Source organism: Apodemus sylvaticus, chromosome 3 (assembly GCF_947179515.1).
Source record: "Apodemus sylvaticus chromosome 3, mApoSyl1.1, whole genome shotgun sequence".
NCBI lineage: Eukaryota > Metazoa > Chordata > Mammalia > Rodentia > Muridae > Apodemus > Apodemus sylvaticus.
Genome location: NC_067474.1, coordinates 71,237,027 through 71,253,425, shown reverse-complemented (window position 1 = coordinate 71,253,425; position 16,399 = coordinate 71,237,027). Strand labels below are relative to the sequence as shown.

The window sequence follows — 16,399 nt, the reverse complement described above, 5'->3', positions numbered from 1 at the left end:
CGCACGCACACACACACACACACACTGTACATGCATGCCTGCGGAAGCCAGAGGACATTGGATCCTCTGGAGCTGGAGTGAGAGGCAGCTATGCTTTGGTGCTGGGACCTGAGCACAGGTCTTCTGGGAGAGCAGCAATTGTTCTTAACCGCTGAGCATCCTGCCAGCCCTGACATTTCAGTATTGTTTTAAAACACAGTGCGACCAATTCTCTCCTTCAGCTTTTGCAGTTTTGTGGTGTTGAGAGGTCGAGCAGACAAACAGAGGAGATCGAGGCAAGGCAATGAGTTACTGATTTCTCCATCCACCTGTCCTCCCTGCTCAAGTATACGTCAGACCAGCTCTTGTTTCCTTCTGAAAGGACATGATTGGTTTCTTGTGGAACATGTATTTCTGGTTGGTGATGGTGGTTTTGATTTTCTGCGGTGCAGTGAACTACACAGTGAATGTTTTACATACTAGATGGCTGCTCCAGCACTGTGCTAGGGCCCCATTCCTTTTTACATTTGTTTTTTGTTTGTGTTATCATTTTTTAAGATAAGTGTACACTATGTAGTCTAGGCTGGCCTTGAACTCTTGATCTTTCTGCATCTGCCTTTCAAGTGCTGGGATTAAAGTTTGTACCACCATACACGACTTCACAAAGCAATTCTTGAAAGTATATATTAACTTTCTGAGGAGGCACATGTATCTCCCTCTAACACATGTCCTGTGGCCTCACAAATCAGCTCTTTAAAATCAAAATCATAGTCCAGAGAGATGGCTCAGTGCCACCAAGATCAATGACCTTTTTTATTTCATCCCCAGAACCCATATGATAGAAAGAGAGAACTGATTCCCACAGTGTTGACCCCTCTCTCTCTCTCTCTCTCACACACACACACACACACATACACACACACACACACACACACACACACACACTATAGTGAGAATTTTGGTTTCTTTAAAAAAAATCTTGTTATATTACATGAATATGTTGTATTTTAATTCCAGGTGAGAGATATGGGACTGCTTCAGATTGTTCACAGCAGCTAACTATGATTTGCAGGGGCAAGATTCTGCCAGCTGAAGATACTTTCTGTTTGGAATTCTGGGGACTCTGAGGGTATAAAATTGCCAGAGCCCCTGAGAGGCTGCTGCTCGTTCCTGTTGTTACATCTCCTGGATTTCTGGTTGGAGATATCCTGACAATGAAGATTGGACTCACCCCTAGGAACACCCCTAATCAGCAGGAAGTATCCTAAAGAGATCTATGCCCCCCTTTCTCCTCTAACCTTCTTTCTCACCTACCTCTTGTTCAGGGGTTGGATGGGATTGGGGTGGAAAAAGCTGGTAGATATAAAAACCCAATAAAGTAGCCAAAAAGTATGGTTATAACACACACTGTAATTAAATAAATAAAACCAAAGAGTTCTCTTTTGCTTTCCTGACAGAAACACAGACAGGGTGGATTGTAAACCTGCTTGCAAAGATGACCCTTATGTGAAGGAGTGGGGCTTGCCAAAAGACAAACATAGGCATCGCATTAGGTGTGAACTTCATACAAACACCCGTTCGTTCCTATAAGTGCATCTATGCAACAGCTCTGCACCCTCTGGCTTAAGGTGCTAAAAGCAGGGATACTAAGAGTCAGCTGAAAAGGGACATGCTTACAAGGGTGATGCAAACATTTGTCACACAAGTCTGGGGAGTGGGGTTCAGGACAACTCAGAGTCCTCACCATGACAGAAAGCCCAGCTCCCTATTTCAGCCAACATGTCTGGCGTCTAGCCTTGATCAACTTGGGCTCTCCATGCAAGTTGATCCACATGGTGGGATCAAGTGCTCTAGATTTCCGCTTTAACAACAATGCTTCCTGGGAAGATAGAATTATCCTACCGTGATTGTGGTGACCACACAAATTTATATCATACTAAATTCAGACATCAAAACACTGATGTTTGCTCTCTGTTCCTTAAATTCTCCTTTTAAGAGGGGTTACAGTTGGCTTTCTTACGAGAACTCCGGATTGCCCCAGCATGCTGGAGAAGGGCCTGATTCCAGGAGCCTTGACTCTCAGCCCAGCCTGTGTGTTGTTGTTGTTGTTGTTGCTGTTGTTGCTGCTGCTGCTGTTTTGCCCTTTGTTTTTAATAATACACAGATCCCAAAGGTCCCTTGCGTCTGTGACAAATGGGCTTCTTGCTAACACAGCTCACCAGTCTTCAAACAAACATAAATGTATTTATATCTCACTTAGATCTGAGCCCTCCAATACCCATCTCATACACAATTGCTTTAGGATTAAATAAAATGTACTCTGAAAGGCATAAGTAGAAAATTTATGACCCAGAGTGGGCTGGGGTGGGGGAATGAAGCTAATTAGGTCCATTTAAAATCTCCTTATATTTGGTTTAAATGATTGTGAGTATTTAGACAGTGATAGATCTTTCCTGAAAGTTCTCTTGTTAAGGCAGAGGATTCTAGGCTTGAGCCCCAAAAATCTATCACCTGGTGGTAGGAATGACAATTCCAGCCCCCTAGGATCCTGGTCTTTCCCCTTTACTATGGTCTCCAGGGCTCAGCTACACTAATTAGCTCCTGTGCATATCCAGGATTTACCCTAATGTGAATTATCCCACACAGTAGTTACCATCCAGATAATCTGAAAGTCTAGGAAACTTACCTAACCTCCTCCAGAAGCATCTGTAGGGTAGACTGTCCACCCTTTGCTCAATTTTTGGACCTCCTGCATACCTGTCTCTAAAAGGGAAGATGACCAACTGAATAAGAACGGCCCCCATAGGATCATATATTTGAATATTTGGTCCCCAGTTGATAGAACTGTTTGGGAAGGATTAGGAGATGTGGCCTTATGGAGGAGGTGTGTCACTGGGGATCTACTTTGAGATTGCAAAGCAATATTTCCCGTTAGTTCTCATTTTCTGATTCATAGTTGTGCCTCAAGAGGTAAGCGCTCAGCTACTGTTCCAGTACAGTCATGGTGTCTTAGCACAGTAGTAGAAAAGTAACTCAGACACCCACTTAAGATGATTCCTTGGCTAGCTCACGCTGCTTCCAGCTTTGACTCAGGGAAAAGAAGAGAGCTACAGCTAGCCAGAGACAACCAGGAGCATCTAAGCAGGAAAGGTGATAACTGAGGAATAGAAAATCACTTTCACCTTGGCCTCTTGTGTGTCTTCATTTCCTTTATCAGATCAGGTGTATTTCATTCTCACTGTGAATAAGGCTTGGGGAAGAGTGTGTGCAGTGGTTGTGAGGGTTCAGGAGTGTGCTCTGTATCCAGCCTCCGGGATGGTCTTTCATCTGCATCACACTTATCTGTCTACTGTTAGGATGATGGTGTTCTGAGGTTTCAGTTGATTCCTAGCACTAGGTTCTGAACACGCATGCACAGACTTCAATGGCCACAAACTCATCTCACCCCATTAAGATGGCAACGGTTATCATGTCAGGGAAGCTGTGTACCAGACTCCATGGCACTCAGTCAAGAGTCACCTCTCTCAAATCACAGCTTCAGTCCCTTGTCACTTACAGAGCCCACGTGGTATCCCAGCCACCCAGAGCCTGAAGCCCTCACTGGTGTTTCTAGGCCTCAGTGTTGTCAATATCAAATCCAGAAGAAGAAGAAAAGAAAGATGAAGGAAAAGAGAAAGAAAAAACATCCCTTTCCCTTTGCTCATGGGGTTAAAATTTCAAGCATACATTTTCCTTTTAAGGATCACATTTTTTTGGTAACCCTCAAAGTTTTATATTTCAGCCCTGAACTTAAAAATAAAAAGAATACTTAGATGACTGGTTATAATTTAGCAGACTGGGGGATGGGGAGCAATCCCACCATCTAGAATAGTAAATAAGGCAATAGAAAGACTATATAATTTTCCAGCAAAAAAAAAAAAGTGGGGAGGGGGCGTTTTACAAATGCCTTGAAGACTTTTGGTCAAACACAGAATGTGGGCTCAAAGGCTCTCAGAGTAATGACATCATCTGCAGTGGGGGCGTGAGAAACAGAAACCCTGCTCCGAGGGCTGGCCCTAGGCCTTTCATCCAGCCTTTAATATTGGGACTCAAATGGTTTCTCTTTATGCTTCCATGTTAGACAATGGAAAGGTGATGGCCTCCCTGTGTCTTTCTTCTAGATTATATGATACTCGAGGCACTGAAACTTAAGGCCAAAGGCAAGCCCAAAATATTTTTAACCCATGTCCAAGCACTATGCAAATAGTCTTTCAATCTAGTGTGTGTGTGTGTGTATATATATATATATATATATATATATATATATATATATATATATATATAATGTGTGTGTGCTCACACATGCATGTGTTCATAGTGAGTGTATATGTGTGTATGTGTATGTGTGAGTGTATATGTGTATATTCGTGATTGTGTGAGTACATGTGTGTATGTGTGTATAAGTGAGTTGGGTGAATATGTGTGTATATGTGTGAATATATGTGTATGAGAGAATGTGTGAGTTTGTGAGAATGTGTAAGTATGTGTATGTAAGTGTGTGGATGTAAGTGTGTGTATAAGTGTGAGCCTGTGTATGTGTGAGAACATGAGTGTGTGTATGTGTATGTGTGTGAGGGTATGTATATTTGTGTGTGAGTGTGCATATGTATATGAATGTATGTATGTGAGTCTGTATATGTGTGAGTATGTGTGTGTATATATGTGAGTAAGCATGTGTGAGCATGTATGTATGCGAGTAGCTGTGTATGTGTGAGTATGTATATGAATGAGTGTAAGTGTGTATATGTGTGTGTGAGTATATGTATATGTGTGTGAGTGTGTATGTGTGAGTGTGTATATATGTGAGTGTGAGAATGTGAATGTGTGTGTTTGTGTGTCTGTGTGTGTATGTGTGAGAGTGTGAGTATGAGAGTGTGTGTCTGTGTGCGTGTATGTGTGAGTGTGAGAGTGTGAGTGTGAGAGTGTGTGTGTGTGTGTGTGTGTGTGTGTGTGTTGGCCAAGGATAACTGGCTGTCATTCTCCAGGTTCTACAACTTTTTTTTTTTTTTGAGACAGGGCTTGTCATCGGCCTGGAAGTCACTAACTAGGTAAGTCTGGCTGGCCAGCGAGCCCCAGGGATTTGCATATCTCTGCCTTCTCGGTACTGGGATTACAAGTCTCACCACATCCATCTTTTTTTTTTTAATAGGTTCTAGGGATATAATTCAGGTTCTTGTGTGTACAAGAAAGGTGCTCTATCAGCCATCTCTCCAGCCCTGTCATTCTTCTTACTTCTCTTTCCAATAATCTCCTTATGAACATTTTAACTCAGCACAGGACTGCTGGAAAATGCAGAGGTAATAATTAACGCGGGACACAGGCAGCTCGGACATGCACCGACCCACAGCAACCTCTGCTCCACTGGCCTTTCCCATCTGAAGTAGGATTCAACTGCACGACATCCCCAAGCTCAGAGTATGCCCGAGAGACCTTTTCTCCACCCAGTGCCCTGTGCCGTGTGGCCCGTCACCCACAGGCCGTCCTTGTTCTTGTGGCTCCGTCCAGCACAGTGCAGCTTCTGTGCTTTGTGTCACACGACAAATAGAGACTGGGTGAGTCTGAATTCTCCCAGAAATGAAGAGCTGGCTCAGACAATGGATGCTACAAATAGAGATGCCTGGATGACACACTTGGGAGAATAAACTCTTTTTGGAGACGCCAATGACAAGCCGTATTTGTGTGTGTGGATGCAGGCGGGGGAGAATTCTTAACTGCTAGTGAGTACTCACACATCAGCTGCTGCCCACCATGGCTTCTGATTAGTGTCACAGGTGAAGCAGCTGAGGTGATCGGTGAGGTTTAGTTGGCTGATTTGCAATGAGCTATCTGCACCTACAGATGACATCACCCCGTCATGGACTTCTCTATAAGCCCTCACACTGGTGAAAATATAGCTAGTTATTATGTGTGGTTTACACATGTATGTGACACGGGTGCTCCCTTGTGAGAGAAGTTGACGTGAGATACTTTCATTCGCCACCTTATTTTTTCTCACTGGACCAGAAGCTCACCTTCCCAGCTCGTCAGTATGCACCAGTATGCATCTCTGCCCTCTCCACCCCTTGCCCTGGCCCACTCCACCATGCCTGGTTCTTATGTGTGGGTCAGGGATCTGAGCACAGGTCCTGGCGTTGGCATAACAGATGTTTTACCCACTGAGTTGTAATCTCCGTAGCCCTAGAAATCTTTTCTCCACCTCTTGGCTCCACTGAGTTGCTCCCAGAAAGCTTCCTCAAAGGAATTTTATAGTGTATAGTTTGGGTCAGCCCAACGCTGGGCAAAGCTCCCAACCCACTCAGCATCAGTAAAAAGCACACAACCATCTTAGCCAGTCACAGTTCCTTGCAAACCCTCACAGCCTGTTCAGATAATCCGGACAAACCCTCCCCAGCCACTCATCTGATCCCAAGCAAATTCTCCTACAAGTTGTCTTTAAGCGATTAACAGACAGAATTTTCTCTCTATGTAAGTAGAACTAAGCAAATACTCAAGGTAAACTATAACTTCCTCCCATAAGTCCTTAAACTCTAGAGGCCAACTCAGGACCTAATGAATCAAGCACTAGGTTCCATTCCCAGAGAAGGCCTCCCGTTGGTGAGCTACCCGATGTGCTGATGTGGGTGTGGATGCACCTGTGCCATCTTCAGGCTGGGCTGCCGTAAGTTCCTGCTCAATGGGACTGAACTTACTTCTGCTTGTTTAAACTCTTAAGCAAGTCATGATGAGCATAGGGCACCGATGAAGGCTCAGACCATCACAGTTCTTTACTATTATCTCCAGCTTTAGCAGTGGTCTTCAAAGTGTGTTCTCCAGAACAGCAGCTGCAGCTAGAAACAGCTGGGAACTTGCTAGAGAAGCAAATTCTCCTGTCTCCTTCCCAAGTCTACTCATTCAGATTCTGGGAGTGGGGAGCAGCAGTTTGTGCTTTAAGGAATCGATCTCCTAAGGGCAATGTGAATCACTGTTCTATACTGCATGAGTGTACAAGTGCACACACATGTGTACATACACACACACACACACTCAGAGAGAGAGAGAGAGAGAGAGGCTATCAAACGTCTGTCACTGCTATTCTAAGAGCTGCTGTCGACAGTGTCTCTCCGTACCTGAGGCTGATAATAAATCAGGATCATTTCAAGCATTCTGATTCGAGGCAGACTCAGATTTGCATATCTGACTTAACATGTCAGATTTGCATACCTTGGGTAAATATTCTTCAAGATTCTTCCATAATAACAGAGTCTTGGAGGTTCTGTTGATTTAGAAGACAGCCACACACCCACTTGTGAACATCCTGACTTACAATCAAATCCACGACCGTAAGGGACTCAACCTGGTGTCAAAATTATTACAAAAGGGTTTTTGTTTGTTTGTTTGTTTTGTTTTTTTGTTTTTTTAAGAATCCAAACATTTGGATACCAAACTCATGAATCCTTAGTGAAAATACAGTCTGATTTTGCAGCCTTATGAATAACCTTGGAGAAGCCCAGAGGGCTACATTGCAGCCTCTGCAAGTATGAAATTGTGCTAAGCCGGTGCACATAGAAAACAAACTGGAAAGCTCAAACCCCACCCATCTAAAGGTCACAAAAATGCCTGACTGTTGACCAAAGAGAAATTGCATGTGACCACAAATCTTTTCAGTTTTTAAACTCCTTCATACTCTTCGTTTAAATTGGAGAGCCTTTGTTTAAAAATTAGAAGCCTGGCTTCTCTTGAGGATGAGTTATATGTATAACATAGAAGCCCCGTTCTCACACAGCATAAATCACCTGCATCCTCACTGCTTGGTGGCATCTGCTTCATAGACCCTGGTTTTCCCATTCAGTGTCCCTGATTACACACTTGCTTCTGTAATCTACTGACTTCACAGCTTCAAAAGATCCTGTTGGGGCTGGAGAGATGGCTCAGCGGGGAAAACATGTGCTGATGAACATGAGAACCTGAGTTCGAATCCCAGAACGTGCATAAAAAGCCACACCTGGTCTCCCACAAGCCTGTCACCCTGGTACTGTGGGAAGCAGAGACAGGAGGCTCTGGAGGCTTCCTGATCCCCCAGCCTAGTTCTAAGCTCTGTAAGAAACCCTGTCTCAAAAGAATAAGGTAAAGCGTAATAGAGCAAGTTGCCCAGTGTCCTCCTCTAGCCATTGGGTACCCCACCCCCACCCCCACTCCCCACTCCCCACCCCCACTCCCCACCCCCCATTCCCACCCTCCACCCCACCCTCCACCCCCACCCTCCATAGGAACTCTGTTACTGTTGTAAGCCTACACTGAAAACTCTAAGCAGTTCATCCAAAATCTCCTAATTTGGCAGAAACGTTGAGGTTGACAGAACTGTCCCTTTGTGTCTTTTCTATTTCAAGATGCATGAGTTCTGAGCCATTTATTTACTGTAAATAGAAACTTCTGTGCATGTTCACTGGATGCCTGCTCTGAGTGTGTCTCGGGAAACTTCCCAGATCACCCCTGACAGCAACTCTACGTCCAGGCGTCTCTCCTCATTTCCGTCTCACAGACAAGGAAACCCAAGGACAAGGGCATCATGTAGATACTAATGAACAGACTAGAGCCCAGCCCAGAACCCATGCTTGTAACTACCCTCCCAGGTTGCGCAAGGCCCTGGCAGCCTTCGAGAACTCTGTCTTATACATTATGCCCATTTGTTATCTCAGCCTGAGTCATGTCACATAAGGTCATGAGTGACCTTACTGTGTTCAACAAGCTCCACAGAGCTGTCAGATGTGAAATGGGAATAGCCCAAAGGACCAATAGCAGGGGTCCCCAAAGAGAAGGGCAGATGTGCGCCACTGAGCCCTGGCTTTCTTTTAGACTTTGGCCCCTCGCAACCCATAACCCCCACTGCTTGCTTGTTACAAAATGACTTTTTAAAAAAGTGTTAAGTACTCTGCTTCTCACGGAACTTTAAAGTTTGGGAGAGCGGTGGCTCTTTGTCCTAAGAGGTTCAAGCCCTGAAACTCCCAGATACAAACAACTCTCCATAGAGTCCTGTGACCCTTATGCTTGCTTGTGTAAGGTGCCTGTGGCACACTTGGGACCTGTAATGACCCCGGGAGGTCCCAAGGTGAGTCCTATTCATTCACTGGGCAGCCTTGCACATTCAAGTCAGGCCAAACCCTTCCTCTTCACTAACAGCCTTACTAAACGGGTTCTTGGGCCTTTATGTGGAGTCTTAAGAGCACCTGAGATGGGAGGAGAGAACAGATAAATACCCAAGATTCTGAATTCCCTATTTCTTTGTCAGCTCTCCACCAGTGACCCAGGTCCTCAGGGATATGTATGTGACAGTCCCCACAAGAGCAGTGTTTGTAGTAAAAGGCTTAACTTTAGGTCTCTAACAGCTCTGGACTCCTGACTTGGGATGTTGGGGTGAGTCATATGCAAAGTATAGCAAGGGCTTTAATGCAGCTCAAATCAACCAACCTCAGTGGCATGGGTCAATCCCAGGACGTTAGCCTCCCAGGACCCTTAGGCCCTCATTAAACTTAAACCTCAGGGAATCAGTGAAAAAGAAAAGGGATTACAAATGAAGCTAAGGAAAAACCAACAGATATTTTCTCTAGGACTACTCAGGACAAGGAATGGGGTCAGGTGGAAGCCATCAACTTGCTAACTGAACTTGTGGGGAGAAAGGATGGTGATGAGATAGGGAGAGAGGAGGGTGGAAAGAGAGAGAGGAACCAGAGAGAGAGAGAGAGAGGCCCGTGGGGGGGAGAGAAAGAGAACTTAAGTGAGATCTCAGAAGGTCCTGATTCTATAAAAACATGCCCAAGCCCATGTACCTCTGAGCTCAGCACTCAGACTGGATATGGCACTGACACAGAAAACCAGTAGGCAGCAGGAGAGACCAGAGCTTCCCCAACTCTTTTGCATTTTGCTGTGTGGGTCTGGATGCTCAAGTGTGCGGTGGAGACACTGATACTCGCCTCCACATGTCTGAATGGAAGCGGCATGTAGACCACTTGTGTGAATTGTGAGGTTCTGTGCAATTGTGACGGGAGATTTTTGTCATTCCACAGAGTGCATTCCTTATATACGAGAAAATTCTACACAGGGAAGTGTGGGTACAATTAGCATTCTGTATTTCAGCAGACGTTGGCACAGTCATGTTGGGACCTTTATTCATGGGGCTCTTGAGGCTGTTACCCAAGAGCCTCTATGACATTTACTCATGGCTTTCACTTATGCCCAAAGAAGATTATCTCCCTCTTGGATACAGAGGCATCACAACACCCTCCCCCAAAGTCGGTTTCCATTGAGACTGAGCAGTGTCTTCCCCAAGAGAATGTTACTCACTGGGTTCAAATTTATCCTGGGTGTCTCCATGCCCTGAACCCAGACTTGCAAGAGTCTCCGAAGGATTTACATCCCCTGGTTTACTCAAGTTTCTCCAGTGCTATGCAACTAGGCTGTTGTTGTCCCAGGGGCTCACACTGAGGCTGTAGACCACCTGCACAGTGCCCTCCTGAGGAAAGATGAGGTACTGCAGCCACCTTAGGGGGCAGTTCAAAACCTCTTCTGTGGATTGAAACTTCAATTTTGATGTTTAATGTTCCAACAATTTTCTTTCTGACTTGGCCATCTCTAAAATGGTACAGGAGGGTAATGTCTACTTTATAAGCTTCTTGCTAGATTTAAATGAGATGACACATTTTAAAAGGATTTCATGAGGGCTGGAGTTGGCAGTTAGTCCTTTTTGGAGGACCAGGGTTCTGTTTTCAATACCTGCATCGGGCAGTACACATCACTAGCAATTCCAATTTCAAGAGACCCAAATACCTCTGGCCTTCTCCGTCACCTTCACACATGTTGCACATAGACTCACACATATACACAGAAATAAAAATAAATAAAAATTGAAAAGCAGTTTGTGGAAGCTGGGAAGATAGCTCAGCGGGTAAGGCATACTGGCTCTGCCTGGAACCCTGAGTTCAGATTCCCAGCACCCATGTAAAAAGCCTATCATGGGAGCACATGTCTACACTCCTGTGTTAGAGGGCAGAGACAGGCAGATGTCAGCGGCTGGCTGGCCAGTCTAGCAAAATTAGGAAGCTCTAAGTTCAGAGAGATGCTCTGCCTCAGAAAGACAAAAATACAAGACAAGACGGAGACATCCAACATCTACCTCTGACCTCTACAATACACACAAAGGTAAAGGCAAAAGCAAGTGCATCTACACACACTCACACACACATGCACACAGATAACACACACAGATATATGCACATGCACACAATGTACACACATACATATGCACACAGATAGGAAATATGTACACACACAAGCACACAGGTAACACATACATGCACACACATACACAGGTATACACACAACACACATACACATGCATATGGATAACACACAAATGCATACATATAACACATATGTTTATGCACAAAGATAACACAAATGTACACTTAGCACACACACATGTATACATGCCACACACACGTACACTCATGATATACACATCCACATCCACATAGATAACACACATCTACACACACAACACACATACACATGTGTACAGATGACACACAAAAGCACACATATGACACATGTATACATGTATGTGCACATGCATGCACACAGATAACATGCATGTACACACACTACACACATTTACATGATACACACATATACATGCACACAGATAATACACACAACACATACATATATACACACCCAAATAACACAAATATATATACACACAACACACATACACACAAAAAACACACAAATGCACACACACATACACACATTTTTACACACAGGTGCACACAGATAGCACACATGTACTCACACCACACACATGCACACACACATGACACACACATGTGCATGCACACAGATAACACACACAGCTACACACACCAGTCTTTCACCAGGTTCATGCCACCAACTGATTTAACTTCTTGCTTTTGCTTTTTCCTTTCTCACATTGCTTGTTCCAAATAAATAATAAGCAAAAAATAAACAAATATCCATGGTTATTGGGAAGGTTATGATGCTACTTCACCCACCCTTCAAACCTTGCTCAAGTGACTGCTCTTGGGGTCAGGGGTGGGGTTGTTGCTCCATATGACTTGAAGCTGGCTTCCAATATGAGGTCATGGGCACTGTCCTAATTGTTTCATTCACAATAATTGTTCACATGCTCTTCCAATTCATCCCTGACTATGAGCAACGTTGTGTTTAATTGAGGCCAGGGCTTGTTCAAAGAACAATGTTCAGGAAGTGGTGATCATTGAATTCCTTCCCTGCCTTCACACTGTTGCCAGAAGCATTGGTTGGTTCTGAGGGTACAGATAGCTGGGTGAGTATTCCTAGAGATGAAAGAGTCAAGATGGACAGGCACTTGCCAAGGACGGGGTTGCTCTTCTTTTGAGAGGACACAAAAGCCTTCTAATCTCACTGATTCGTCTCAGACCTGACTTAGCAGATTCCGTTGAGGCACTGCACCCAGTCAGTAATCCACACTGGGTGATTCCCACAGACGATCATGCAGCAGATATCCTGGGTGACCTGGGTGACACTTGGCCTTTCAAACATTAAGCTTGGGGCTTGGAGTAGAGGCACATTCTTTTAATCCCAGAACTCCAGAAGCTCTGACAGGTGGATCTCTGTGAATGCAAGGTCAGTCTGGTCTACACAGTGTGCTCCAGGCCAGCCAGAGCTACATGATGAAACACCCACCCCATTTCAAAATTAAGCATCCAAGGGCAAGACTTTCCTTCTGGTTGTTGGCAGCATTGGTAATACCGAGGGGAGACATGCTACAGAAACCTGCTGAGCAGGCAGATGAATGGGCCCTGGGGTCCCAGTCCTGGCTGTGGAGGAAGAGATTCCAGAGTTGGAATGGAAAGCAGAGCTGCCCCATGCCTTTCCAACAGTGTGGACAAGAGCTGAGGCCTCTAAATGAATGCCACCCCATGGCAAATGTGGGCCAAAGGCTTCACTTTCCTAGCCTTCAAAAGCAGAGATAAACTACTGGGCCCATTTTATAGAGAAAAAAACTGAGGCCCAGACTCAAGAATGAGCAAGACCCATGCACCCAAGTAAGTGAAGACGTGAAGAGTTATTCTCTTCCCTTTTATCTCCAGAGGGACTTCAGGCATGTTAAGCTCTGGGGAAAGATTGTGTCTCAGATCCCCCTGAGAATTCTGGAAAAGGGGCCAAGAGAGGCAAAGTTTGCTGAATCTGGAAAGCGTGCGGACTAAGCCAAAATGTGGCATAAAATTATGTACTGATTGTGGCCACAGTTCTACCATTGCTTTTCTTCTCTCTCCCTCCCTCTCTCTCTCTCTCTCTCTCTCTCTCTCTCTCTCTCTCTCTCTCTCCCTCTCCCTCTCCCTCTCCCTCTCCCTTCCTCCCTCCTTCTCTCCCTCCCTCCCTCCCTCCCCCCCCTCTCTCTCACACACACACACACTCATAGTGATAACGCTTAGAAAATTTTCCCCAACAACTCTCAGATCCGCATGATGAACTCAGTCCCACAGCTGAACTGTCATGGGTGGGTGCTTACCTTCTTATCTGCTCGAGAGAACACTGACCCCCCCCCCCAGATCATTCTTGAAAACCGCCTTGGCTGTGGCTGAGATAACTCAAGCCTACTTGGAAGGGGTGGCTCCGGTGTTAGCCACTAATGGCACTGTGCTCAGAAAGTGAGTCCTTTCATGGAGTCAGCTGTCCCTCAGGCATGCAGGGACACTGCCCATGCAGAGGCAGAAAATGCAACAACTGTTGCAGACGGCCATCAGCAGCCCATGGGAGTGCTTGAGTGTTCTCTGGAGCAGACACTTGTCAACAGTTGAAGCAGCCCTTTATCCAGTGACACAAAACACCCACCAGCTCCACGGCACCATTCGGAGCAAATTCAAGACAGACAGCCACACTGCCTTGACACTGACTTTAGAATCCATGAGCGACTTCATTAACCACCAAAATGTGCACACACTATGTGGAAAGGGAAGAAAAGAACAGACAGCTCCCTTGAGTCTGAGGACCAAGTTGAAGACAGCCTCAGAAGCCAAGCTCTGGACACACAGCTCTCTCCCTGGGGCATAATCAGAAGAGTTTGAGAAAGGGGGTCAAGCTGCTGAGTCCCCATCAAATGTCTCTCAAATGGGAAAGGCCTGCATGCACTTTGCCGATGAATACTCCACCGTCCAAAGGCCTTTGAAACCGTTTTCATGCATCCGTCACTTCCAAAACATTACACAGTATTTCTCCAACAAATTTATGTGTTTCCAGGGAACTCTTAGAGCACAGGGGAAAAAGTACTTAGGTGAAAGACTGTCTGCAGATTCTTTTGTGCCAATATTCTAGCAGACCTCCTTTAATTTGCCATTATTTCATAGAGCGCCAGTAACCATTCCCTCATCCACAGAGGAAATATATAATCCAGCTGTGGTGGCTCCAGTGAAAACCACATCTGTGGAACACTGGCAGAACTGGCAAGGCCTCTCCAGCTGAGGCAGTGTCAGACAGTTCTTGCCTGAACCCAAGATGCACATGGTACAGTACTCTGAAAGTGCAGAACTTTGCCAAAGCCGAATGCTCCTTTGTATGCCGAACCAATGGTTTTCAGACAATCCACACCCATGAGAAAGAGACTCTCCTGAAATATTACTTCCAATCCCCAGCTGTCAGATGTCCCTACCCTCTCTAGGGTGGTGGCCTGTGCCAGAGCCCTTGTTAATGTCAAACAGAGGAAGAAAACGGCACTCCTGGATTCTGGGGGACGCTCTACCACTCAACTGACTGGCTGGATAGCAGGCTAAGAAGATGGCCATCATGGGCCACCACTCTCTCCCTCCCTTCTCTGGAGTTTGAAGACAATGTGCTTAAGGACACTGTGTAATAATAATATTCCAGGAGTCCCCGCAACACACACACACACACACACACACACACACTCCCCCCTTCGCCTGTTTAGTCTATCCCTAAAGCGCACAGCAGTAAGCATCTTATTCCTAAGCCAATTTTCCATGTTCAAATCTTCCTAGTCCCAAGTGTGCCCCCAGGGGTTTAGTCTACAGACATATAAAGGCAAAAGGCAGCGACGCCAAGCCTGGACAGACTTTCACCCCAGCACAGGGCCTGAGGCAACCAGGCTGGCACATCCCTGGCCCTGAGCCTACAGGTCCCCCGTCCATCCCAGACAATAGAGCAAGAAAATGAAATGAAAAGTGGACTTACTGCTATGGCTTGCAGTCTCTCCTTGTGCAATTCCGCCTCTGCCATCCTGGAGAAGGGCACACGGGTAGGGGAAGAAGGAAGAAAAACAAAACACACGCTGTAGTCACCCAAGGAGATAAAAGGGCACCCGTAGGGGGCTCAACTCGACCCCAGGGACAGCCTAAGGGTGCGTGGGGTCTGCTCCTGGGGGGCAGGCAAAGCTGTGCCCACGGCTGGCTCAGAGCTCAGCCTCGGTCTCCACCGGCGCGGCCGCCTGGCTGCGCCCCAGCGCCGCCGCGAACTGCAAGATCCCAGTCTCAACCGCCACCGCCACCACCGGCCGCGCCAGCCGGGGACGTGGGCCGCCCGCAGCCTCCGGGAGAGCGCGCTCGGCTGCGCTAGGTCCCCGCCCTGACGTCTCCGCGCCTTGCTCCGCCCCTGGGGTGTGGGGGACCCGTGGCTGCCGCCGTCGCTCGCGAGTGGGGCACCTGGGGCGCTTGTGATTAGCGAGCTGGGGGTTGGGGGGCGCACAGCTGGTGCGCCTCGGTGGCCGCGCGCGCTGCGCTCAGGGTCTAGACAAGACCAGGCGGCGCCTCTGCTCTGAGTAGAGATGCCAGCAGAAGGGGCCTTTGGCAGAATGCGGGCCCCAGCACGTGTCCTTACATGCCGACTACGGCCACCCAGTATCCCCAGCGCTTTCTAGCTGGCTCCAGATGCTTGGGCTCCACGTGGGGACATTTGCAACAAATAAATGCTGTCTTGTCCGCATGCTTTAGATGGTAGGGCCCTCAAGGGCAGGGTTTATCACCAGATAGGCCACCCTTCTGGTGACACACCAACTGTAGACAGCTCAGAGTTTGAAGCCCTGGATGTCTTCTGAGCCTCAGTGTCCTTATCTGAAAAAAGTGGAGGATTGCAAATAACGGCAGAGACATCCTTAAAAATGATTGTGGCTATGAGCCTAGGGAGATAGCTCAGTGGGCAAAGCACTTAAGGGTAAGAATTGAAGTTTATAGTCCCAGCACCCACGTAAAAGTCAAGTGGTCATGGGAGCCCCTGTAATATAAGACAGGTTCAGGTTAGGCACTAAACTCTAAACCCCTCTGATGACAGGGACACGATGATAGCACAGGCCCCAAGAAAAACCCTGCTAACAAGAAATGGTCCTTTCCCATATAGC

General features: G+C 46.5%; 1 protein-coding gene across 3 annotated transcripts in view; it reads right to left on the bottom strand.

The window, feature by feature from the left end:
- Positions 1 to 15,593, bottom strand: part of Palm2akap2 (PALM2 and AKAP2 fusion) — a 331,204-nt gene extending 315,611 nt beyond the window's left edge. For 2 of the 3 annotated variants that reach the window (XM_052176529.1, XM_052176530.1), the window contains exon 1: positions 15,241 to 15,593. In XM_052176529.1, coding sequence (XP_052032489.1) covers positions 15,241 to 15,285 — 45 coding nt within the window. In that variant the 5' untranslated portion in view covers positions 15,286 to 15,593. The remainder of the gene's footprint in view (positions 1 to 15,240) is intronic. The other variant, XM_052176531.1, reaches the window with a different exon arrangement.
- Between the last annotated feature and the right edge of the window lie 806 nt (positions 15,594 to 16,399).